At 40.5% G+C, this 27,298-nt stretch overlaps 2 protein-coding genes across 3 annotated transcripts in view; both read right to left on the reverse strand.

Moving 5' to 3' along the window:
* Positions 1-3,061: 3,061 nt before the first annotated feature.
* On the reverse strand, positions 3,062-16,813 carry bhlha15.L (basic helix-loop-helix family member a15 L homeolog). The gene is made up of 2 exons (XM_041577034.1): positions 16,706-16,813; positions 3,062-5,151 (listed from the first exon to the last, which is right to left on the reverse strand). The coding sequence occupies exon 2, from the start codon at positions 5,072-5,074 to the stop codon at positions 4,547-4,549; it is 528 nt and encodes a 175-aa protein (XP_041432968.1). The 5' UTR covers positions 5,075-5,151; positions 16,706-16,813; the 3' UTR covers positions 3,062-4,546.
* A 6,407-nt stretch (positions 16,814-23,220) lies between these two features.
* lmtk2.L (lemur tyrosine kinase 2 L homeolog) overlaps positions 23,221-27,298 on the reverse strand; it is a 44,505-nt gene continuing 40,427 nt past the window's right edge. For both annotated transcript variants that reach the window (XM_018236416.2, XM_018236415.2), the window contains exon 14: positions 23,221-27,064. In XM_018236416.2, the coding sequence (XP_018091905.1) occupies positions 27,036-27,064 (29 nt within the window). In that variant the 3' untranslated portion in view covers positions 23,221-27,035. The remainder of the gene's footprint in view (positions 27,065-27,298) is intronic.

Here is a 27,298-nt window from a genome sequence, read left to right on the forward strand (position 1 = left end):
TACATCATTAAACACATGTCATAAAATGGTAGTGTTAGGAGGAACTATCCTCAAGAGCCGGTGAGTCCAGCCAAGGTTGCCACACCAAGTCAAATATGTCCGGTTTTCCCCTTTGAATGTTCACCAAACGGACAACCATGAGGTCTTCTCGCAATATAGTTTTCCACATGCCAGTAGTGGGGGTTCCCCCCGAAAGCCATTTCAGAGCAATACATTTACATGCTAGAAACAATGACCTGCAAAGTAGTAATTCTACAGCTGTTCAAAATGTTGCAATTGTAGGGCAAATCCACATTAGGTGGAAAAATATGTTCTGGGCATTTTGTATTAAGGGCAACAGTCATTATTCTGTATTCTAGCCTTCTATACGAGTAGGGGGTGATGCTTGGTGTAAAATAAGCGTCTTTGAGAATCTACTCCTGAAATTAAAAGACACTAGACTAAGGGCTTCCAGGGTTTCCTCCCACTCCTCATCCTCCAAATCAGGGATGCAGAGCTCCCATTTACCTCTAAAGTTACCAACAGATTTATTTCTATTTTTAAGCAAAATAGAGCAAATCCATGCAAGCAGGTGGGTTCTACATATATTTAACTGATAGTCCAGTATATTTTCCACTGGCGACTTAGTAACTAAGACAAGAAACTTTGGGCATTGAGCCTTAGATGCAAGTTTGTGTTGGTACTGACTCAGCCATGCACTTGCTGTTATGTCAAAGACGGCCTTTACTTGATCAAAGGACTTAAATATAAATCATCAACTATTTGTATCCCCTGTGGGTGCCAGTAGTCCTGTAAGTCTGGGTTCTTAAAGTGGGGAAGCCTATAACTTCAAAAGAAGTGAACCTATGAGTAAGTACCCCAGCAGGCACGAAACGTGTTAGGTCTTGCTCTTATGTCCTAATTAATTTTTCAATTTTTTAACTGATTGATTCATTATTGTTCGAGGTACTTAAACCTTTCTTTTAAAATGTTGTCTTGGACTTATACCCTAGGACTGGGGTGAATTGTGAGTATATCCTCCACGATTAACTTCAATATTTGTTTTTGAATTATCAATTATTTTGGACTAGTACCTATTTATATACTGTACATATATATATTTTTGGCATTGGCACAAACCACACTATTATATATAAGCCTATAACTTCCCCGCATAGTGGTATTAGGGGAGACTAGTGATGGATGAATAAATTTGCCAGGCGCTAATTCGCAGTGAATTTCCACATTTCCCAGCGGCGAATAAATTTGTGAAACTGACGCAAAATTCCGGGACGAAATTCACGTCAAACCGTCGCAAATTGCAACATTATTCGAGCGCCCATTGAATTTAACGCGTGTCAGAATCGACGTGGGCGTCAAATTGTGAGTTTCACGACTTTTTTGGCAAATCGAAACTCGATAAATTCACCCATCACTAGGGGAGACACCTGGTACTGGATAAGTGCTAGTGCTGCATTCCGCATCTTAAAAATGGTTCCAATAATAGGAGGCAGACATGTGAAATAGAAAGTACCTAGAACTACCAGCGGAAGTACAGCTTCTCTGTGCCTCTCTGCCCGGCAGGTAGTAAGGATGTTTTAGGAGGCGTCTGTTTTGTCACCCCTAATCCTTTGTGAAAAGTGTCGCAACTGTGAAGCCAAATATTAGGATCTCCAGTCAGGGAGGGCTATTCCCCCTTGCAATCTAGGGAACTGCATTACTGGATAGAACAGCCTACTATGTTTCCCTGACCAAATAAATGTTTTAGTTCTTTTTTTATAATTTTGTTTCCAGCTTTCATATGAGGGTCACCGACCCCATTTAAATCAAATGCTCTGTAAGGCTACACATTTATTGGTATTGCTACTTTTTATTACTCCTCTTTCTATTCAGACTCTCTCCTATTCCTATTCATTGTATGGTTGCAAGGGTCCAAATCAGACTGCTGAAATTGCAAACTGGAGAGCTGCTGAAAAAAATTCTAAATAACTCAAAAACCACAAATAAAACAATTTGAAATGGTCTCATTATATCACTTTCTACATCATGCTAAAAGTTAAAGGTGAACCACCCCTTTTAATGTAATAGAAAAATTGAAATAGAAAATCCCACGGTCCAATAGAGGAAAATTTTCACCCACTGTCTTCTCCAAAACTATACACAGTTGTAACCCTAAATTGAGAAAAATTTGACCCTTGTTTGCACAAAAAAAAATTGGGACCCCTAAATGACACAAACAACCATAAAAGCCTAAAAACTAATGATTACTGTTGGTATATTTTACCTATTACAGGTATATTCTACTAAAATAGATCATATTGTGTGACATATGGGCCTAGTCTTCACATACAACACTAACAGGAACTTAAAATAACTGAAAGTCTGAGTATGTGTAACTGTGGGTGATAGCCAGCATGGTCAATCCCCTCTATGAAACAAGGGAAACCCCTGCCAGTCCCAAAACTTTCTGCTGCAGACCCGACAGGGAACCTGTAAATGTAGGGTCATTGATTACTCTTAAATAAATCATAAATTTACCCTTTTTCTGCCCCTATTTTGTAAAAAATCTGCCCCTTATTTACACATTTCGGGACCCCCTGAGTTTTAAAAAGGAATGTCACCCGGCCCTAGTTTGCACATAAACTGTCTCTGGACAGCAGAGAAAACTATAAACAACTTAGTTGTGGTCAGCGCTGCGCAATATGTTGGCGCTCTAAAAGTATGTTATTAATAATGATAATACATGTTGGAAGATGAAGCCCTTGTGGGCGGCAAAGGACAGTTCTGGCAAATACCATAAAAAAAAAATCAGTCTTTTTCTTTCACTGTTCTCTGGCAAAAGTATGGAAGTATGAGCTGCAGTCAAATTGGTGTTACCTGCCACACCACTCCATTCATATTAGTGTACAGTCTAGCGAGATGAGACTTCATTGCTGTCCGACAGGTGCCAAAGGAGAATTCAACCCCTTCGGCGCGAAAATCCCTCCCCCCTTCCCTGTGTTGCCCCCCAACCTACTTCCCCCCAGGCAAATGCCCCTAACTTGTTACTGACCCCTCCTGGGGGTCCTTGCCTGGGGGAGGAAGGTTGGGGGGGAGGGGGGAGGAGGGAGGCGGGGCAACACAGGGGAGGGGGAGAATTAATTCTCCTTTAAAGAGCAAGACTCTTGAGCTGTATTGTTAAGCAGTTGAGTGGGTGTTGAGTTGCCACCTATCTAGTTTTAACCTGGACAACCCAGTTTACTGAGGGGCTTTCCGGGTCAAAACTGCCTGCCCAGTTTTCCAAATAAGAAAATCAGCCAACTGTTGATCACCACATCAAAGACCCACCCTAACATCACTAGTCCCACCTCTGACATTACCAGCCATGCCCCCAACATCAGCAGTCCCGTCCTGTGACATCATATCCCCCCCCCCGGAGTGCTCCAAAAGGCAACCCTAGTAGGGTGAAGCATTGTGATTGAAAGCATTAGGTTAAGTGCATACAGTGGCCACTGTCAAGTGTGGTTCTATGCTGCTTCTACCCAGTTTGGCTGTTGTCCATGGCAACAGTATATATGGCAGCACTGAACATTATTGTGCAGGAATTAAGTTCTTGTGGGAACAGACCAATTGGAAAGATGAGATTGGTAACCAGTGGGCATAGGGCCCTTGGTTTCATGAATTGGCAGTATCTTTCTCTTTTAATTCATAATGTTAGCTCAGCCCCTGATTAATATTTACCATATTAGACTTACGTACTGTAAACCCAGCATGTGATCCACAAACTGAAAATATGCAAATGAATCAAATGCAGATTAAATCCCCCACTGACCTCATTTCAAATTTAATTTCAATAAATCACAATTTTCTGTTTACTCCTTCACAGGCCAGATCACCCGTGTACATTTGATTCCAAGAATCTAAAGAAAGAAACCTATCCTGCCTAATAATACAAAAGTTTGCTTAATTACTAAGAAAGCTGCACCACTAACTAACTACGAGCAACCAATCCAAGAATTCAGTCCGAATAGAAATACAAAGCCCTGATTCGTTGCTAGGGGTATCTGCCCTGATGTCATGTGGCACTTTGATGACAAACTAGCTCATATATATATACTGTATATATTTACATTTGCTCAAAGAGTACAGACATTAGTGGGCAGACTAGATGAACCAACTGGTCCATTTTGATGGACTCATATTAGCCACATATGTTCCATATAATTTGATAAATTTCCAAAGCAAACTCATTGGGGTTGGCTGGGAACAACACTACCCTGCGTTTAATTGTTTATAATCTGCCCTGTTGAATCACTGCAGTTTGGTCATCGACCTGCATCACTAAATTATGCTGATATCCAGCCAATCATCATACACCCTAATCAGCGGGCTGACCTATATGTTTCCTGTATGAAGGCATGACTGGCAACCTTTGGCACGGCAGCAGTTTAAGGGCTACAATTCTCAGCAGTCCTTCACCAGTGCAGCTGTTGTGCTTCCCTAACACTTCCTATTCAGAGCATTTACATGTATATATTAACATTGAGCTTGAAACCCAATAAAAAATAGTTCCTTTCTTTGATTTAGATCAGCTGCCTTTCCGGAAGCTGTGAATTTGTGTTGAGTACTTCTTTAAATGTCCGTCATTGTCCTCGTCGCTATGTTGTTGCTGATAGTGCTGAAAAAGCTTTCCGCCATTGGCAGGGCTGCCCTCCTGACCCGGGGTGGCACAGCCGCTAGACATGTTTAGAATAGTCGCAGTTAAAGTATTTATATAATTTTTGGCCAGTGTGAGTGTCTCGATTTTGGACAGCTTCTTCTCAGCTCGGACATGAGGGATGACTTCTCTTAGAGCCTGGAATGCATTATTTAATTTGTGCATCCTCTGCCGCTCCCGCTCATTGCTCTCCAGCCTCCGGGTGCTATGTTCTTCCCTGTTCGCTGTCTCTCTTCTCTTTTTGCTCGAGATTTTGACCAGCTCTTCATCCTCTCCTTTCCTCTTGTCCTTGTAACTTGGACACTTGACTAAGTGCTCCTCACTTGAGGCTCTCTGTTCATGAATGTCTTCTAGGTTGACCGGCCTCCTTCTTCTCGCTGCTTTAGCCTTTGCCTTCATATTTCTTCTAAAGACTGGAGAAACCCAACTGGTTTGATTAACAAGATCTTTTTTTTCTGGTTTTATGCATGAAAATTCTGTGAAAACAAAAAAAAGCAATGTATTAGAAACCGGCGAGTGAAACTTGAGCACCTGCTTGTGATATTAATATCAGTTTCAAAGCCGACCACAAAGTAAAATCAGCTACAAGGAATTAGGCTATGATGTTAATGCTACATAAACTGCCCTGTCAAGGTTTCATACTGCAATACAATGATTAGATGGAGTATAACAGAAGAACATATTCAAGGGGGTAAAAAGCAATAAAAAGTAATTTTACAATTTTCTAGTATAACATGTTACTATGGCATCAGTCCCTGCTCCAATGGAACTTAAAATCTAAAGTCCCTATCACTTTCATCTTCAAAAGGAACATGGGCAGCTGATCTGAGCATGCTCTTTATCACTGAGAGGGTAGGATCAAAAGTAAATATTGCATATTTATTTGAGTGGATGAATAAATGGAAACACGTTAGTTTTCCTTAGAGTTCCTTCTGTATTTTGTGCTAGACTATGCAATTTACAGGGCCACTCCATTGGTGACTGACTAGAGGTTCCTCTGAACTTTTAATTAGGTAATAGGAAGAATAAGGCCCCTCAGGGCACACCAATAATACCTGGGAATTGTTCTAAAGTTTGAAGGTGTCACCACACAGTGTTCACATAGAATCAATGGCTACAGAAATGCTTGGGTAATGTACGAACAATATTATTATGGACTTCCTAAATGCTTACTAAATTACAGAGATACCTTTAGACGTCCTCCCTCAGCCGAGGTATGATTTGTCAGACCCAGGTTCTTCCAACTGACCAAGGCCTAAAAGGTTTCTCAAATGAGAGCCCTCAAAGCTTTAAAGCATGGGGCCAGGAAAAATACCCTGTAGGCCCAGTAGCCAATTTTGTGGTCAGCTTGTGTATACCAAAGCCAAGACAAGAAGGTTTTTAACACAGCCTGGTGGCAGCCATCAGGAGTCCTATCTAAGCCCTGGAGGGTAAGAGATCATAAACTGGCCTTCATTTTATGTGGTTTTTAGACTCTCTTGGTTAAAGGCCTTGGAGGTCCCACATTAGGCCAGGACACCCCCTAGCTTACAACAATGTTACAAACATCTGAAAAAAAGGGGGGGATCAGCCATGCAGCAAGAGAACCAAGAATATCTAGGACAGCAAATATTTGTTCATCAAAATTGACCTTCAAGCTGGGATTCCAGGAGTATACAGGAAAGCAATTTTTTGTCAAAGTTGATTCCAATCAGGATGGGCGATTCATTTAGGAAGCCCTAATGATTATGAAGATGTTTATACTTTTTTTTGCTATTATTAGTAATTGTATTTGTTGCATTAACATGGCAAAATGGTTAACATATTCTCTACTCTCGCCCTCTATTAAAGCAGGGAAAAGTTATTTTTCTATAAAGTTCATAAATGTGTGTGTTATTGTTGTAGGAAAGGATAAAGAGAGTATAGTATAGATAATGAAGTTTCCCATGTCAGATGAATAAATCAATGTATTTGCTTAAAGCAGCAAGTAGTAGAGGGAATATGTGTCTCATATTATCCTGTTGTAGTAGAGCCAAGTAGAGATCATTGTTTTGCAGCAAGTCCTTAGTGTACCCATTATGCCGGGGAAACGCAGCCAAGTATGAAACAGGAAAGAGAACCAAGAACATGTTTAATTTATATCACTTCCCAGAAAGCTGTAACTGTACAATTAAAGGTGCAGAACAAAGTGCAAGCTAGGACTCAACATCAGTGCCCACCCTTACGAATGCTCTTCTGGCTGAATAGAAGCTAATTCCACCACCAATATTCCAATCTCTAGTGCAGTGCTGTCCAACTGGCGGTCCGCCCCTTGTATGCCCCCCCCCTCATTAAAGTCTGCCTGATGTGACTGCTTGCCTTGTGTAAGATTTAAAAGATATCAGTACTGAGATTGACTGGCCCCTGCATTGTTTGTACCTCAAATTCAGACAGCAATCTCCTGCATTGTTCACACCTGCAATCTCCCCTGCATTGTTCACACCTGTAACACCTCTATTATTCACATCAATAAAGTCCTGTACTGTTCACACCTCATACCCAGACTGAAACTGCCCATATTGTTCACACCTCATACAAACTGCTGGAGGGGCATCAGCATTGTGTCACTATATGTAGCACAGTATGAACTTTGTGGTCCTGATAGGTTTTCCTGTCTCCTGTGTGTGCCATACTCTGCCTGCCCTATGCTCCCTGTGAGTGCGCCATACACGGCCTGCCCTACATTCCCTGTGGGACGTGAGACTGCTAGGGTTTGTTCTGGGGGTTTCTTAGCATTTGGAAATTGTTTTTAGGGGCCCCTATAGTGTTTAATCACGTGCTGGGGGCACAGGGGAGGAGGAGGCAGCATATAGATTTAAGGGCATGTTTTAATATGACTTAATTTTTTCACATGAGTGATGATGAGTGATATCTCTGAAGTAAGCACCAACCATTTGTTTTCTGGTGTGCTACCACCATGAATATGGACTTAAAAGTTATTGTGGTAACATAAGTGTGGTTTAAAGTGGGTGTGGTTTAAAATAGGGAGTGGTCAACACCTCCATTATCAGCCCTCCACCACGTAGACCAGAAAAATTTTGGCCCTCGGTACCAGAGAAGTTGGTCAGTACTGATCTAGTACAAAGTCTTCCCAGAAGAGTAGAGGCTGTTACAGTAGCAAAGCTAGGGCCAACTTCCTATTAATAACCCTGGTTACAGAATGAGACAGGCAAGTGTCTGGATACCTTTGGTGACCTAAATCCTACAATGTAGTTAGAAACAGTTCTCAACTACACATGCAACTAAGCTAGCTCTGGTGCAGCTTGGCCCATCAAGGGATAATGTGTCCATCTGAGGTACTTACCCATGTTTGATACTAGATTTTAATGTTCCTGGGGAAGCAGTATTGCATGCAAGACCACCCACCCCTGCAGCATTAGAAACAGCAAACCTGTATAGGAGACACTGCTTGCCATTGTAGAAAGCATAGGCAAGACACAAGGTAAACCTCTGCATTTTCTTGGCAGAACATCTACTGAGGTAATGGAACAGGTTTTGCAGGACTGAGGGAAAGTAAGTGCAAACACAAAATCCAATGTAATGCTGCAGGAATGAAAGTGTAACAACGCACAGATTCAACCTAGATGTTGCTCTTATTTATCCTTCTTCTTGGACAGATGCATGGCAAGTTTATTATTCCCTTATAGGGTAATACAGCGGGATAATAAAAGTTATATATTGTTACCTGGGGTACTGCTTCAATGGTTTGTGTTCTCCTTTATTAATTATTACAGTTTCACCATAACTAGAAGAATTCATTCTTGAATACTGTGGTGTGCCTTGGACCGAAAGGAAAGTCTACCTAGCAAACAGATTATTTAACCCAGTTATATTTGGGGAGCCTACTTCAGAGAGTTTGGGGTGACTAGAGGTTTACATCCCATTTAAAGCACAAAGCAGTTTGGCTTTTCGTCAAGCTCACTAGTATGGTGTGGCCATCAAATTAATCGAATCTGAAGGCAGCTGTCTTGTTCTTGCACAAAATAATTAGGAAAAGATAAACCTGCCCAAAGCTCATGTCTATTTATATATGCGTCTGGGGAAAATGTCACATTTCGCTTCCCAGTTTCCATGGAAACCTTGTAAAGTAGAGTGAAACTGACCTGTAACTAGGTACTGAACAGAACTTGCCTTAGCCGCATTTTCAAGTTCTTATAGCCTTGCACTAGCTCTGAATCAGATTTTTAGCATTCTGCACAGGGTTATTTTTCCTCTTTTTGCTTGTATTGTATCTTGTATAAGCAGCTTTCAATATCAAGTATTTTTTTATCATTTGTGACAAACTGGCAGGCAGCTTTTCTAGAATGTGTTGTGATGAGCAGTCTCTTGACTTTCTAGCTCAGTGATCCCCAACCAGTAGTTTGTGAGTAACATGTTGCTCTCCAACCTCTTGGATGTTGCTCTCAATGGCCTCAAAGCAGGTGCTTATTTTTGAATTCCAGGCTTGGAGGCAAGTTTTGGTTGTAGAAAAACCAGGTGCACTGCAAAGAGAGCCCAATGTAGGTTGACAATCCACATAGGGTCTACTAAAGGGCCAATCACAGCACTTATTTGGCACCCCAGGAACATTTTTTATGCTAGTGTTGCTCCCCAAGTCCTTTTACTTCTAAATGTTGCTCATAGGTTCAAAGATTGGGGATCCCTGTTCCAGCTCCTTCAAGGTCCTGACAGAAATGCATAAATAAGAACCTTATAACAAAGATCCAGCTTGTCCCCACTGGCATAGGATCTGGGGTTCTGGAGCCTCAGCCAAGTTGGGAAAGAAAGAGATACCTCAATAGAAATTAGGTGAAGCACACTTCATGAAGCTCATCTGGCTGGGGTGGAGGTGAATATAAAACATAATAGCACCTATTTTTGGTTGTGTGGATTAGTACTGTCCCACAATGCAAAAACAATAAGGCAACAGAAAGAATCTTTTGCCGAAAACAGATTATTTATAGGACTGGTCGTTTCCCCTGTGAGGCATTTGCAGATCATCTGTTGCAACCCAAAGGCAGCTTGTCATGGTCTCTATTTTCGTTCAGATCAGTTCCCAGTGTGAATGTACATGAAACAGCTGCAACATGCAGTTATGGGAAGGTCAAACCCCTAAAACATATTTAGGTTTTGCTTCCAGTTTCATTTACGCTCTTCTGAGAGCACTCAGCCTTATCCAAAAAGACCTGGCTCCTCAGCAGTTAACCAACATATTTTCTCTGTTTGTTGCAAAGTGCAAGCAAACGACAGCCCTCCAGTAACTCTGTAACGGAGCCAAGGGATGTCTGCGGTAAATCTAATCCTGTTCTCCACCTACCTACTTGGCATAGCTAGGAAACAGCCTTCTCGTATTAAAAGATCTGCTGAAGCAGCCTGCAGTCTACTGTGAACACACCTCTGGTTTATTATATACAAATGTCAAAAATAATAATAGTGTACATAATGGAGAGAACAGCCAACGGTGTGGGGGGGAAAAAAGAAAATATATCAATTTTCCCATTATCTTTCATATTTATTCAGTGTTGTGTGTTGTAAGAACATGGAGCCCACATCAGAAACCATATTATCCATATATTTAAATCAGAAGGGAGGGGAAAGAATGTATTTCTTACAGTGGCATGCAATAAGCACATGATGCCAGGCAGCAGGGCACATAGAAGAAATAAAATATGACTGCAGGTTATTCTTGCCCCTTTTTAGACTCATTTAAACATTAATTAAGCCCAAAAGGATTGTGTTGTCACCAATAATTGGGAGCTTAAATGCTGTCCAAATTTAAACTTATGTCTAAGAGCTTTCACAGAAGAGAGATTGAGGAAAGCCTAACAATTATAAACTTTATACTTTCATCTGTAAAACACAGAAGAATTTTTTCTACTAAACCTAAGACTTGCGCGCTGAAAATTAAGTATCAGATAAAGCTCCAATAAGAACCTGATACAGTCTGGAGTGCATGGACAATGACTAGAGAGCAAGCAGGATTCTGATTGGATGATCCAGAATTGGGTTGTTGCTTTTGAAATTTGTTGCTAATTTTGATGGTCCTTTATAATATCTTGCTGTAACATTCGGGTAACTCATGATTGAGAAACATGCCCAAAGCAGTACAGACATGAGGCTTACTTTTTGACCCCTGGTGCAGCTGTCTAGGTTCATTTCCATTTCGAAGCTGAAAGGTGAACCAAGAGTTTAGTGCAGACACATGAGATTTGCATAGTGTCAAACCTGAACTGACTATTTTAATCTTGGGGTTTTCACAAGAAATAAGTTGATATTTCGGGTCTGGAAGCTGTTTTCAATAAAAATAAAAAGACTAAAATTAAGAGACAAATGTAAACAGTCATCTGGGTTCATGAGATTGTGCATTAATTATAGTGTGCTTTTTAAAAAAATATATATGTTTTTTTTTCAGTGTGCCTTTTTTTAATTTAAAAAAAAAAAAAGTTTTTTTATAGTGTGCTTTTTTTAAGATTCCTTGTCTTGGAGCCAAAAGGGCATGCAGTAGCATGTGAAGCAGAAAGATGTGGGTATGGGTTGGGCATGGGTCCTATAATGCCAATGGCATTTTGCAGGTTAGAGTGCGGTTAAGGTTTTGAGGGTTAGGGTTGGGTGTAGGTTGAGTTTTTCCTGATCTGCACATCACTAATACTAAGCACTAGTAAAATCCTGTTTTAGGATATGCAGTGTTAATCTCCAGAATGCAGAATGGATATTATTATAATAGAGGGAGTTCAGAGTAGGGTTACTGGTTGTGGAAGAACTTAGTTATGAAGATATAGCATACATAATAATATAATGTAAAATATAAGCATATTATAAGGCACTGAGGAGTTCCATGACCATATGAAAACATGAGGCCAAAGGCCAAGTGCTTTTTTAAAGGTCATGGAACTCTGAGGTGTCTTCTAATATCATATTTTACAACGGGGGAGCTGGGTGTACTTTATTTGTTATAATAAACAACTTTAAATGAGTCATGTGACAAAATTACATCACTAAGAGCCGCTTATAAGGATATAATTTACAGGATAGTCAGGGCTTATGTATAATATAGTGAATAAAGTACCCCTATTGTAAAATATAAGGATATTATAAGTCACCGAGGTCATGGAACCCCGAGGTAACTTCTACCCCCAAGGGGGTACTTTATTTATTATAATACACAAGTTTTAGTGAGTCATGTGAGACAAATGACATCACTACTCACCGTTTATAACTGATCGCATCACTAGTCACCGTTTACAAGGATATAATTTACAAGATATTCATGGCTTTTGTGCATTTTATAAACATAAAGTGATCCACCCAAACACTGATTCTTTATTCACCTGTAGATTTTTGCAGTGTACATGAAGGCATCCTTGAGGTTAGAATAAAGGTACATAAAGGTTTTTTTCTGGTTGGGGTATTATCTCCCTGAAGTGGTTGTGCTAGTGGATAAATGAGATAGTTTCAAAAAGCTGAAGTAGGTTTGATGCAAGCAGGTATAAATACTCTGAGCACATTATTAATCCTGGCCATTTTTTTTTAAAGAAAGTGCATTGGATCAATTAGAAGTAAAATAGGTCTTTCTACAGCAAAGGGACAAACTTGATGTCTACCTTGTGTCTAACCCTGCTGATTTTTTATGGTAAAGACAGCACATAAAACTTTAGGGTTGAGGTTGAGAGAATCGCTACATCATGTTTTTTTTATCCCTAGAAGAAAGTAACTGTAAATTGTTAGAGCCACAGCATAAAAAGAATACTTTCAAGCACTCCTTCCCTAGCAGCTTCACTGCCCACCACAAGCAGAGTATTTCCAATTCATTTGATAATCAAGGCAGGGAAAATACAACATTCCCCCAAAATCACCTCAGTGGTGAAAATCCCTTACTTGAAGTAGGCCTCAGGCCAATTTTGGACTGCATTAATGAGTGACAAATTGAACCACCAGTTTGCAGACAGCCTATCAAATCCAGCAGTGTCCGACTGTGCCTTCTACCCAACAGAAAACCTGAAATTGAGGGTCCACCAACAATTAGATGTAGAAAGTGTAACAGATTTCATATAAAGGCCTATTGTGAAAATAAGAAAAGGTTTATGGGAAATGTTGGAAACTGGTAGCTTGGCTTTCTACTCAAAGGTAAGAGGAAGAGATATTAAGGTAGATTCTCCCACATTTAATGAACCCCTGCCTATCTGGTGGTATTGCTTCCCAGGGAAGAGACTGGAAAAGAGTAACCCATTATTCTATTAGTTCAATAGAAATAATGAATCGATGATGTCAAACTCATCGCCTTATAGCTGTAGCAAATGTCAGGCTTTAGCATGCAGCTGAAACCCAATCTGGAAGATGCAAGAGCACTAGGATTGTCCTACCACTCTTTTGGCAGTGGCAATTAACCATGGTCTCCACTGGGCCTGACTGTTGATGAGCCCTGCCTCTCACCTAAATATTTGGATGCCTATACCATGGTCATTCTCGATTTCTGTATGCTAACAAAGAGGAGAGATGGAAGAAAGGATACATACTAGTATGTAAAGAGAAGAGTCTAGAAGCCACATTTTAGGATTGTTCTAGGGTTCTACTAGAGGTATGTGCCAATAAGCATTAGTGACTTTTGTCAAGTAAATCCAGTTTTCATTATATTATTAACCGTATCTGCAAATTGGCGTGCCAGAAGTGATTCTATCACCATTCTGAAAATGTTTTAATCAGAAAGTGTTAATCAGAAAGTGTGTTGGTGTATTGGCCCTGGTTGTGGTGGATGGAGCTCAGCATAGGGCCACTTTTATACTGAAATTCTGAAAAAATAAAGTTGCTTAGTTTGGGTTTACAACAGATGGAGATCTACTCTAAAATACTGCTCTTTGCACCATGTGCCTCATTCAGAAATGAGGCTTTAGATGGATAAAGGAGTAAAGTCAAGTAGAAAAGTAGTTGGGAGTGTGGGCCTGGTGTTCCGTACCAGATTAGGCATGGGACTATAGGTGCCTAGCCCTAAGCAAATGGCTATAGAAAACAGAAGAACTGCCCAGTGGGGAGATATTCCCACTATACAATACACTTATTAACGTAACATTTAGAATATATTGCAGGGAAGCAACCATGTTTTCTATCAGCTCATCCGGGTGAATCTGTCAGAACTGGCAGTTGTGCTGCTGGGTGCTACATGCAATGTTAGTGGGCCACTGCGTAAGTCTTGAGAACCTGCATGTTAATGGATAGAAATATATGTGTGAAAATTGTGAGCAGCTTCTGACCCAGCCCCCATTGAGAACCCTGCTCTGGGAATACTGCACAGCACAGGTGAGACTGACACGTGTGATTGATAATGAGAGAATTTAAAAAAAACAACACAAGTATCTAGAGGCTGGACTATATGTGTTCACTGATAGTTTCCCTTTACTCTACCCTTTTAGGTATCTCAACCGATCCCAGGTATCAGCCCTATGATATGACTAAGGCACTAAAATGATAGAAGGAACAGGTTTCTCCTTTACAGGGTTCATATAGAATGGAGCCCGTTTAGCCCTTCCATTATGCACTGTACAATGATCCCTTACAAGATTATTCCTCTATAATACAACGTTGCTTTAAAGTGACATTGTACCCTTCAATTATAACGCATTACAAGAACACAATAGGGCTTATTTACTTATTGGAAGTGCAAAAAAAAAAAAAAAAGGCACAATTACCCTTTTCATGGTGTTTTCCTCTAGTCCCAAATTGTTGTAGGTCTCTGCCCTCTGTTTCAGAGCACAGAAGCACTCTTTTCCTTAGGGGCAGGACAGTAATTGCCTATTAGCCACCCACTCCTGCTCCTCTTGAATACAGCCCATCTCCATCATTTCCTCCATACCCATCATACTAGTCATTCAGAAGCACAAGTTAGGAAGTGGCAGAGTGTAGGTCACAGTCTGCAAAAGGGTTGACCTAAACCTTCTGGCGATGAGGTCTGCCCCTAATCTTTTTATCCAGAAGGAGATGCAGAGTTCAGAAGACCAGGGGGAATGTTCTGTCCGAATGAGCAATAAAGGGTGCACTAATGCACTTCTTCCCCTGGTCTTAATATGGTATGAAGGCTATTTTTGAAGAGTAAAACTATGGCACCCCAAAGTCTGAGACGCTAGATCACGCTTCAAGAGTGGCAAGTATCCCACCATAAGTATTTTTGTTTTTAGGAACAGTTGCCATCATCATTGCTCCCAGTCATATAAAACCAGAGAGATAAGGATTTTTCCAGGCAGAATATAACCCATCCTAGATCCTGCCCTGTCATTCACTCCTCATATCCAGTCACTTATTAAATCATGTCACTTCCACCTAAGGAACATATCCAAAATACGATCATTTATCACCAAGATGCTGCCAAAATCCTTATTCACTCTCTCATCATATCACGTCTAGACTACTGTAACTCTCTTTTAATTGGCTTTCCCCTCCAGAGAGTGTCACCTCTCCAGTCCATAATGAACACTGCTGTGAGGCTCATACACCTCAGCAACCGCTCCTCTGCCTCACCATTCTGTCAATCCCTGCACTGGCTTCCGTTACCTTTCAGAATCAAATTCAAATTATTGACCCTGGTATTCAAAGCACTTCATAACTCTGCCGCACCCTACATCTCTGAACTCATCTCTATATACTCACCCAACCGCTTACTACACTCCTCTACTGACCTGGTACTCAACTCTTCTCTCATTACCTCCTCAAATGCTCGCATTCAAGACTTTGCAAGGGCTGCACCCCTCCTCTGGAACGCTCTCCCACGGTCTGTCCGACTTTCTCCCAGCCTTTCTGCTTTCAAGAAATCTCTGAAAACGCACTTTTTTCAAGAAGCCTACCCTAACTCTGCTTAACTACCAAACGCAACAACACATACAATACCACATTTCTCACCCACTTAATTTGATCTTGCCCACTCCACACCTTGTGTATTAGTCCCTTCCCTTTAGACTGTATGCCTATGCATGGGGCCTTCTTCACCTTTTTGTACCTGTATTGATTGTGATGTTTGTTACTCCATATGTTCTATGTATATAATTCATGTGATTTAGTTGTATAATCACTTTTACTCTACAGTGCTACGCAATATGTTGGCACTATATAAATACATTTTAATAATTATAATAACCCACGCTATATATATAGAAATCCATATAAAGCCTAACTATATATTGGTATATTGAGAATCTGATTCCAACTGATCCTTCCAAAATCATGGCAGATTGATGTGTAAGTCACCTGGACTGGATCATGATCTTGTTTATGAAAAAGAAGACAAATAAATAAGTGAATGACTAATGTTACCCAAAATAATGATTAGGGGGGGGGGGATTCACAAAGTGTAAAATATAGTTACACATCAGATCTGATTATTCCATTGCAGGAAGACTAATGAATATGTATATGTACATTTACATTAACAGAGACTTTCCTTTAATTACACTTCCCAAATTGGGCAGTAAAAGCAACAGAATACTCAAAAATAAAGTTTGCACAGCTCCACCAATTACCAAGCTGACCATGATGCCACCAGAGTTTTATACAGCTTGGAAGAAAGTGCAGAACACAACGGGCCGGTCTGTGAAAGTACTGAATTCTGCATTTCACACACTAAAATTATTTTGTATTGAGCGACCAATAATTGGGTACTCTGCGGTCACAAATTGTGTGCTTATTCACAAGACTTGGAGGAAACCAACATAAACAATCTTCAAAAAGACATCCAGTGTTGACTGCAGTAGATAACAAGGTTAACTTACCAGAAATAGTCTATGCCTATGGGGTCTAAGCCCACAAGGCACGAAATGCGTTAGGCTACTTTTTTCAGATTTATTTTTGTTAAAAAAAATACTTTTTAACTGTTGGAGTGAAGTCCAGTTTGTGCCTGCCCTCTACTAAATACAAAAGGGAAACTAATATAATCCTTACTCTTTAACTGTTACAATGGATATCATAGAGAGGTCACACCTGAACGTTGCATGGTTGGTATCTGATGTGTAGTTGCTGTGATTGGTTAGAATTGAATTTGTGGTAGAACTGTACCTGCAGGATCTTGCTTGGCTCCACTGGATGTAATGCTACAGATGAAGGATCTTGCTTGGCTCCACTGGATGGAATGTGGCAGGATCTTGCTTGGCTACACTAGATGGAATGCTACAGATGAAGGATCTTGTCTGGGTCCAGTGGATAGAATGATTCAGGTGGGGGATCTTCCTTGGGTCCAGTGGATGGAGTGGTAAAGATGAAGGATCTTGCTTGGGTTGGGTGGAGAGAATGCTACAGGTGCAGGGAGACTGCAGGCTGCTGAGAGCCTTTTGATAGTACACGTAGCTTAACTGCATAGTTCAAAAGGAGGAGGAGGAGGGGTCTGGCAGCATCCCACATGCAAAATCAAACAAGCACCTAGAACTCTCGGCACAGAACAAAGTAGCTGCCAGTCCCTTTTTTTGCACTGGGAAAAGCAACATGTTGTGCTCTTACCTGCACATTTACTGCTCCATACAGCCAAGTGAGGGTCCTCCAAAGCTGCAAAGTCAGTAGAATATTACATCTGCCCTCTGGCTGAACAGTTACTTTCTCACGCCGGGCAATACTGGCCTGCCAAATGCCAACCAAACACAATTAAAGACAAATGAAATACAGGTTTGATGCTGTACAGTTCCCTAGAGATCTGAGTGGGAAGGAACTGGTGGCTGTGATGGGGCATAAGAAACCTGGTGTCCCTCCGGGCTGCTCAATGAAGGAACAATAACACCAAAGAATGAAAGCGTTCTCAAGTATTTAATATACAATATACTGTCAGCATACACTGGTAAAACTGATGTGTTTGCTCCAGACTACTATAGTTTATATAAATAAGCTGCTGTGTAGCCATGGGGGCAGCCATTCAAACTGGAGAAAAGGTACAGGTTACATAGCACATAACAGATAGCAGATAAAACACCATTGTATTGGACAGGGCCTATCTGTTATGTGCTATGTAATCTGTGCCTTTCTCCAGCTTGAATGGCTGCCCCCATGGCTACAAGTCCAATATTGTAAATTGCCCACCTGCGTGAAAATTGGTGTTTTCCAAAACTCAATTGCATGCCCCCATGGCTACACAGCAGCTGGTTTATATAAATTATAGTAGTCTTTCTGAAGCAAACACAATAGTTTTCCAGTGCAGGGCAACAGTACATTATATTGTAATTACTTTGAGTTGTTGGTGTTCCTGTTCCTTTAAAGGAGAAGGAAACCCCCTCGGCGCAAAACCCCTCCCCCCTCCCTCGTGGCCTACCTGTCCCCGAATGTCACGAAGTGAAATCGGAAAACTTCGTGACATTCGGCGCACGCGCAGTAGATCCATACCGGTAACTGTTCCTACTGCGCATGTGCCAGTAAACGCCGGTCAAAGCAGGAAGACGACGCACGTGGGAGAAGATGGAGACTGTGAACTCCGTGGACAGGACCTGCGCAGAGGGGTGAGTAACAAGTTAGGGGCATTTGCCCAGGGGGACAGGTAGGCCAGGGGGAGGAGGGAGGGGGGGCAACACGGGGGAGGGGTTTTGCGCCGAGGGGGTTTCCTTCTCCATTAAACCTGAAATGAAAAGCATTTGCATGACGCAGGGTTTATTCAGGTAGGGGTGTCAACTGGCTCTGAGATTCAATTTCACTCTTTCGTTCAGCATGTTCAGTTAGTTCTGGGGGTGCAGGGTCAATGAAAGCAGCTAGGAGAATTCAGCCAGGAGTAATCAAGAAACTGAAATGTCCCTTATTGTAATTTGAAAGTGCAATTTACTTAAAAAGCTCCCCTCCCCCTTAAAATCGAAATCCCTTATTAACCTTTGTGGCTACTTACCCCGCCACCACTTTATAAAGGTTGTGCTAGGAATTGATTGAAATGGAGTGTGCTACTATTTCACACGCTGATTGACGAGTACTATAAGAGTACTACTGCTCCCCTAGGAACCATCTGTACCTACCACCAACTACAACTTCAAAGTAAGCTGGGCAAGTGTGATAAAGATAAAAAATGAGTACATCCCTGGGTGAAAAAGGGGCAATGCTATGCACTTGCCTCTGGGTTTATAAACGACCCTTCTTTTGTTTGGGGTTCTGTACCAGCTCGAAGCCCCCACAGCCCTTTTGCAGAGAAGATCAGCATCTCTAAATCTACCCACAGTAGCAACCCCTTCTTTTCTGCTAACATAACTAATTTCCAGTGACCCCTCAGGATTAGCTTCTCAACAGCAGCCCAAAGCACACTGAGCATGTGCAGAGTCACAGACACTAGATGACCAAACAAGATCAAAGATGGGGAGCTGCTTATATACAACCTGGATTATTCTAGTTTTTTTTAAGGATTTAGTTCTTTTAATGCTAAATTTATGTTCCGATATTTCAGTGGTATAATTCATGCTTACAGCATACTAATGTAGGGACCTTGAAGCCTTAGCGTATATCAGTTTGGGTTTAATATAGTGCAGATGAGTGCTTTCAACCCCGCTGCAGGATGTGGGCTCAGTACTGATCATAGATTGGAGCTTTCTAAAAGCCAGAAGATCTCTGTATTTAAAACCTCTGCACACACACACACACAAGTCTTTGTAAGTGGGGGTTGGTTAAGAAGAACACTCGTTCCTTTATTGCTTTGCCAGTATTAGCAGTGTCATATGTAATTGGTGTTGATAACCCAGTACACCGGAATAAAAACCAGCATTATGTCCTGCGATTTGAGCGTGAAATTTAATCACGCATATCTGTTGTGATGACCTTATCTTGCACAAAACCAAAGTGCTAATAAACTGCTTAAGCAAATGACAGCGTTAAGTAAAAGGCCATTTTCTTGTACGACTCTGCTTAGCTGTCAAATAGGATTTATACCAATGCAAGCAAAAGGAAATCCAAAACAGGATATCGGAGGAAGTTACAATTCAACAATAGCCAGAGCAATGCATTCTGGAAGTTCAGTGGCAGGAGGCATCTAATGATACTTCTCTATAAACTTCTGCCTCAATGTGGGATATAAGAGCAGAGAAGCATCAATTGAATCCCTCCCGCTGTGCCCCCTAAGGGCAGAAAGACACGCTCAGATTCGTGGAGATTTGTCGCCCAGTGACTTCGGAAAACAAAGCACTCAGAGCCATCCTGCTGGCAAATTACATTCTATTCGGCAGGAAGGCAGTTTGGGGAGATTAGTCGTCCGAAGAAGAGGTGATTAATCGCTATACCACTGAGGAAGGGAGCGTGGGGCTCCTGAAACGTTTGGCTTTATTCCGCACATTAAAAAGTTTGGAAAAAAAGTACACCGATTGTAACAGCATCGCTTCTTCAATTTCTTCGTCGCTACTATTGTCACATCACGCTGGGTCACGTGATCAGAAGAATGCAGGGCTGTAAGCTAAGTCTCCTATATCGTGATTGTATTTGAACCTTTTTCATATCACTCTACAGAACATGACCAAAAATACTGCTTAGGCGCAACAGAACTTTGAGAAACATCAGGAGATGCCTCCTCTTTGCTGTCCAATGTTGGTAAACACTCCGCAGAGGACTCCAAACCACATGCACTACAATCAAAATATTTCTAAACTTGGTGCATGGAAGGAAGGGTAACCCAGTCCCATTAGCTCAGTTACAGGTTGTGGTGTCTCTGGTTGAAGCTCTTATGCCACAATTCATGCCCTAGGGGTGATGGTTTCTTTAATGGTTTTTTTGGATATAATTCTTCTCTGCACCCATGATAAAAGTGGTGGATGCTAATAAGATACTAACAAAATTTCTAGCTCATACAGAACCTAGACAGGATGCACTGAATCCAGTATTTGTGATTCAGACAAATCCCTGAATCCTTCATTAAAGATTGGGCCAAATACCAAACCAACTCCTAATTTGCAAATGCATTTGCAAATTAGGGTCAGGAAAGGAAAAAGTGGAATTTTTTTTTTTTTTTACTTCCTTGTTTTGTGACAAAAAGTCATGTGATTTCCTTTAACGGTGTCTAATTTGCATATGTAAATTAGGATTCAGTTCGGCTGAATCCTGAACTGAATCCTGGATTTGGTGCATCCCTAGTTTTATGGTAGGGTATGCAACCCTGGTCTTCACCCTCAGGTAGAAATAATCATTTGTGTGTATAGAGTTTTCATAAAATAACTGCGGCACAGGTAGACCTAGCAGATGGAAAGACAATGGGGGTTATGTAATAAAAGGCACTAAGTTTGCCCATGGGCAGTAACCCATAGCAACCAATCAGCAGGTAGCATTTACTGGTCACCTGTTTAAAAGCAACCATCTTATTGGTTGCAATGGGTTACTGCTCCTGGGCAAACTTTTTACATTTGAGGGAATGTCCCTATGCATTTTATTACATTTGGGGGAATGTCCATAGCACCATGGATTTTCTTTTTGATAAAACAAAGATATAATTATAGTTAGCTTCAGAATAAATGAGCATTGCTAACTATGGCACCAAGCATGACAAGACAAACATTGGTTCCCTTACATTCAGAGATATTTTAGTTGGCAGTCTACATCTGCTGCCCCCTTGTGGTGCCCTAACTCCCAACACAGTTACAAAGAGCAGTGTTTGCTTATCAGCACAAGGCTTTCCTGGTGTTGCCACCACTTCATCTTTCATGAGACTGAAAACCCACCTTCATTAGGAAAGGTGCCCCCTCCCAGGTCCAATCTATTTGCTGAGGTTTGAGGTGGGTGTCAAGAGAGTTTACAATATCTAACAAACCTTGACCTACATTAAAAAACAAAAAACCAAGGGCAATATACCCATTATCAGATCTTGCTTTCTTGGTTGTCCAACATTTGTTAGCTAAACGCTGGAAGGAATGCAGTTCACTGCCAAAGATTTCACTTCTACTGTTTGAGAATGAACATTTTCATTAACTTTTAGGGGCAGCGATAAAGATCCACTGAAATATAAAGTCGTATAGCATTTCACACAAAAAGAAGATTTATATGTAAACTAACAATATATTTCAATAATCCGTTACCAAGTGGACAGCTCTATTATATGTGACAATCTCTCGTAACATGTGGTGGGGCTCAACTACTTTCATCAGCTTGCCTCGGAAAGAACACAATAAGAGACAACTGGCAGTCTTCAAGATATTGGGAAAAGAAATCCAGAGGCACAGACAGCTGCAAGCAAGGAACACCTTGCACGTTTAATGTGGGCCTCTGGATTTCTTTGCCGGATATTGGAGTTGAGGTGGCCGAGCCTCTACCTTAGCGCACCAGACATCTCTATATGAAGGGTTGTGCAATAGCAAACCGCATTGTCTAGTCTTCAAGATATTCCAACAGGTGCTTTCAATATCCACTTCCATTTTTACAATATTTGTAATACTTATCGCAGTTACTACTCAATGAAAGGGTGTTTTTTCACCACTTTGCCTGTTCTTCCTATGGCGGGGGTCACTCACCTTTTTTAACTCATGAGCCACATTCAAATATAAAGTTGGGGAGCAACACAAGCATGAAAAAAGATCCTGGGGATGCCAAATAAGGGCTGTGATTAGGGTTGCCATCTTTTCTGGAAAAAAAATACTGGCCTTCCTATATATTTATCTTTTTTCCCTATTAACATTGGGATCAGCCATCATTTTTACAGGCCAGGCTGGTAAAACACCGGCCAGGTGGCAACCCTAGCTGTAATTGGCTATTTGGTAGCCCCTATGTGGACTGGCAGCCAACAAGAGCAGTACACCTGTTTTTTATGCAACCAAAACTTGCCTCCAAACCAGAAATTCAAAAATAAGCACCTCCTTTGAGGCCATTGGGAGCAACATCCAAGGGGTTGGTGAGCAAAATGTTGCTCATGAGGCACTGGTTGGGGATCATGGTCTTCGAGTATTAGTCACTTGGTGGATTTGTTGAAGTCTATATTTGAGGAAGCTGTGAACACAACTGGAACATTATTAAAACTCTGGACAAGTTTCAAAGTATTGCTGAACATCAACTTCCAGTCTTGGGTTTGAGAGGGTGCAGGAAACGTCCGGTTAACTACATATGAAGCATTTCCAAGCAAGCTGTAGACAAAGAAAAGACCTCTTAATGGGATAGAATACAGTCAAACTACAACTTCAATTCGTATTCAAGATAAATGAACATGATAAAGAAGCTTACTTTATCTAGAAGAAAGCTGGCCGTTCGTACAGGAGATTTTCATTTACTTTGAGCTTGAAATTGCAAAGCCAAACTGATTTTTCAACTTCTGGTCTAATAATCTCAGCACATTGGACCTGTTCAGACGCCTTGGCCAAGGATCACATGGCTCCCATGCAACATCTGATGAAACTCCTAATTAGTTACTGATGACATCATATTGGACCTGTTGGGCTGCCAAGCAGCTAGGAGTGTATTGGGGTCTTAAATTCTTTAGAAGACATTGCAAAGTTATTAAAAGACATGTACCATGAAGTTGATTTAGATCAGAACATGCTTTTATTGCAACCACTAGACTGCAATGTTACCAGCAGTTCTGCTTAGCAAACAACATATTTCTAACCCGACATTTTATGTATGGACAGAAAATCAAGGGCCTCCATCAAACACCGTTTATAAATATATAACTTTATTTTGAATATTAAATAGTGTTTTTAAATTACAAGCAGTTTGAATCACACTAGGCATGAGAATCAAGTTTACAGTAAAAATTTTTACAAATTAAAAATAAAGAAACAAAATGTACACCATTGAAAGATTGAAGAACCTGTAAATTCATTCTTTAGAATATTGCCATACACCTCATTTACGAGCTTTAAATTAATAAGAAAAAAAAAAAAAAACAACCTCAAGACTACAAGTGTCCCATAGAAAGGATTTAAGAAGTGTGTGTGTGCGATAGACAAAAGCCATGAATACCTTGTAAATTATATCCTTATAAATGGCTCTTAGTGATGTCATCAGTTATAAACGGAGCTTAGTAATGTCATTTCTGTCGCACGACTCACTAAAACTTGTGTATTATAATAAATAAAGTACCCAGTGTTGGAAATGAGGATATTAGAAGTCACCTCGGAGTTCCATGACCTGTATATGGTCATGTAACTCCTCGGTAACTTATAATATCCTTATATTTTACAATAAGGGAAACCTTATTCAAATACACACACACTGTACTGCAACGGTTTCTCTTCTCCAGGAAGTTACATTATTGAAGGCTCTGACAACACACCCTAAATCTAGAGGTAAAACCATTTTTTGGGAGGGAGGGGGAATGTCATTTTTATACATTTTAGATTTAAGGCAAATATAATAAGGCTATAAAACCTTCACGCCTTATACAGCCCTCCTCACAATATATATCTATTTTAAATATATACCACACTTACACATACTGAATATTCAGTACAGGGCAGTATTTAAAACCTAGAGGCCTCATTTCGTATTATTTCCATTACGCTTATAAACGCATAGCAAAAACAATTTACACCTACTGGAGTATTTTGTAAAATACTGACGGATTGCACATTAGTGGCCATTAGTTCTATGAAAGAAGAAGACAGGCTTGTCAGTGCAGCTGGTTATATTGCCTCAGACATTTGAGATCATGTCCTACAATAATCAGTGTGGCTAGAAAGAAAAATAATCTAAACATAGGGGCATATTTATCGGTAATCACACACTCGCGTTATCCTGAACAATATCCACCGTCATCACTCAAGAATGACATCTCGTTCGGGATTTGACTAAAAAAAAAAAAAATGATTGAATGTTCTCATTTCTCGATTCTATACAGTGTCCAGCTATTTAAGTAGTCATGTGAAATTTTGGGGAAAAAATAAAATGAAACTCAAAAAGAAATAAATATATATTAAATTTTCAAATTCCATTTCTTTCAATGGCATCTTGGTATCTCAGCGGAGGTGATGAAACTTCCAAACGATTCAAGTTTGTTATATCATCGATATCAAAAAATCCATTTGGAGAAAACTCGTATTGCACATCGTCAACTAGTCATTCATAAAGCAACCGGATACTGGATTCACTCGCATTTGCCGTATTAAACAGCAACCTCTGACCTCAAACTTCTAACCTAAGAAAGGGCCCCTTTGTCTATATTGAACAACACTAAAGTCTATTGGCTGCTCTTCTGCCACAGATATTGGGTAAACATTTCCTTTTCCAGTCGCACTGGTTTCTCTTTCAATATGCAGTGTGCTCGAAATATAGGAAACCGCCTGAAATATCACATGGGGAGCGAGTTTAATGAAAAAATTAACCAAGCGCCTTCCCCTTTAGCATTAGAATGGCTGCTACTCGTGGCAGTAATCAAAGAGACACGTGACATGACCCTTCGATAATTTACTGCCTGACTATAGACAGGACTAAAGGGAAAGTAGTCCTTAAAAACCAGTGTAATTCATGAAGTCTTCACAATTTAATTATTCTGATCTGGCTGCCAGACACTAAGGAACTTTTGAGAACACAAAGTCCAAAATCTTGGGTTCAGAATAGGATTTTTTTTTTATATCTATTCTTTTCAATTAGATATATTAAGAACTATAAAAAGTTAAATAAGAAAATTAAACAAATGTAGAGATCACACCAGATGCCTTACATTTTTTTTCTCCGTATTTGATACGAAACACCAATGAAAAAGGCAAATCGAATGAATTAACACTACAGTTTCAGTATGGATTCAAAAACAGGAAGAAATCTTTGCAAATTAACTGGCCTTTTTTTTTTAAAAAAAAAAAATAAAAAAAATAATGTGGCAGCACTTTATAATGACCAAAAATCTGGACAAAATTCTCCAGCCTCTCAATAGATCATGATTCATATCACGAAATGTCACTTGAGTCTCTTTGCACAAAGATGGAAGAACACTCAATGAAATGAAAAACAGATTTGTGCCAGTATTTACCTAATCAGAACAAATGCAGGAAAAAAAAAAACAACATTGATCTTGAGGCCAGTGGCAGAGATTGCACCCACGGTGGGCTGAAACATTGAAGACAAGCACAACACCCTTTAAAAATGTGACTGTACAGTCCTGTATACAAACAAATCTATAGCAGCAGAAAGCAGACAACTCCAATGGATGGAGTAGGTCTCATTCAAGTCTCAAGTTTAAGCATAAGGAGGAAAAATAAGGGATGACTGAGCTTGGAATCCTATCCACCAGGATGAGCTTGGAATCCTTTCCACCTTGACCTGGACGAGCTTGGAACCCTATCCACCTGAAACTGGATGAGTTGGAATCCTATCCACCTGGACCTGGATGAGTTGGAACCCTATCCACCTGGACGAGTTGGAATCCTATCCACTTGTACTTGGATGAGCTTGGTATCCTATCCACCTTGATCAGGATGAGCTTGCCATCCTATCCAACTGGACCATGCCATCCTATTCACCTGAACGAGCTTGGCATCCTATCCACCTGGACCTGGATGAGCTTGGCATCCTATCCACCTGGAAGAGCTTGGCATCCTATCCACCTAGACCTGGATGAGTTTGGCATCCTATCCACCTAGACCTGGGTGAACTTGGCATCCTATCCACCTAGACCTGGATGAGCTTGGCATCCTATCCACCTGGATGAGCATGCCGTACTATCCACCTGGATGAGCTGATGGAGGGCACTAAGAGAAGGTTGCCTTGCTCCAGTCTAGTGCTTCTAATGAAGAGTCCAACGTTTTGTACAGGAGGGGCCAGCACTTCCAGTAACAAAATCCAGTTCACAGTAAAAAAAAATTCTGCAGGAGTGGACAATCAGCAATATGAGGTGAAAAAGAGAGTCTACATACCATCACATTGCTGCTGTCAAAGTAAGAAAGCTTCAAGAATTGGAACAGCATATTGAAAGCAGAGATCCAGATTCCCAAGAACAGCTTATTACGCAGGATACAATACAAGGGGTATAATATTTCAACAAGATCATAAAAGAGGAAAATTCAAGGCGAGCATTGTTACTCCCTTGATGGCTAAAAACTCTGTACACATCATTAGGCAGGAAACATTACACAGTGCAATAAGGAGCAATACATAGGGTTTTGTGTCGATACATCACTGAATACACATTCCCAAATATCATTACAGTAGCACATACATGATTGAGGATATATACAAAAGAATCATTACAGCCGAGTTTGAGGGGAAAAAAAATGATGAAAAAACCCTACATGTCTGACCAATTCTACAGTTCTGGGATTATTTACAGCAAACAGTGCTTCAAGTGATTAAGAGCACGGCAGTAGCAACAGGGATTTGTCGATAAGGAAGCGGATTGCACGGAGGAACATAAAGAGTGTGCAAAGGTCTCATTTCTTTTGCAGTATTCATGCTTTATAAGTTACTTCAGATTGAAGACACTTTCACTTTTGGGAGGGCAAACAAATCTGACTTCATCCTTATCACGCCAGTTCAGTCAGTCTCTCTCGCCATCCTCACTGCTGCCTGTATAAAACAAACAAAAGTAGATTTTTTTTTTTTAATAAAATGGGCAAATGAATGGACTAATATGTTGGCCCTTTGGCTATTATGATATCAGCACTATCAATCATTTCTCCATATTCTCAAGCTTCCCATAACATGTTTCCAGTAGCATTTAAAAAGCACATATTCTTAAAGGAGAACTAAACCCTAAAAATTAATAGGACCATATATATTATGGTCATATTTTATAGAATG

Source organism: Xenopus laevis, chromosome 9_10L, assembly GCF_017654675.1.
Source record: "Xenopus laevis strain J_2021 chromosome 9_10L, Xenopus_laevis_v10.1, whole genome shotgun sequence".
NCBI lineage: Eukaryota > Metazoa > Chordata > Amphibia > Anura > Pipidae > Xenopus > Xenopus laevis.

Excerpts from the sequence above, each read along its gene's own strand:
- bhlha15.L (XM_041577034.1), bottom strand. The coding sequence starts at position 5,074 with ATGAAGGCAAAGGCTAAAGCAGCGAGAAGAAGGAGGCCGGTCAACCTA.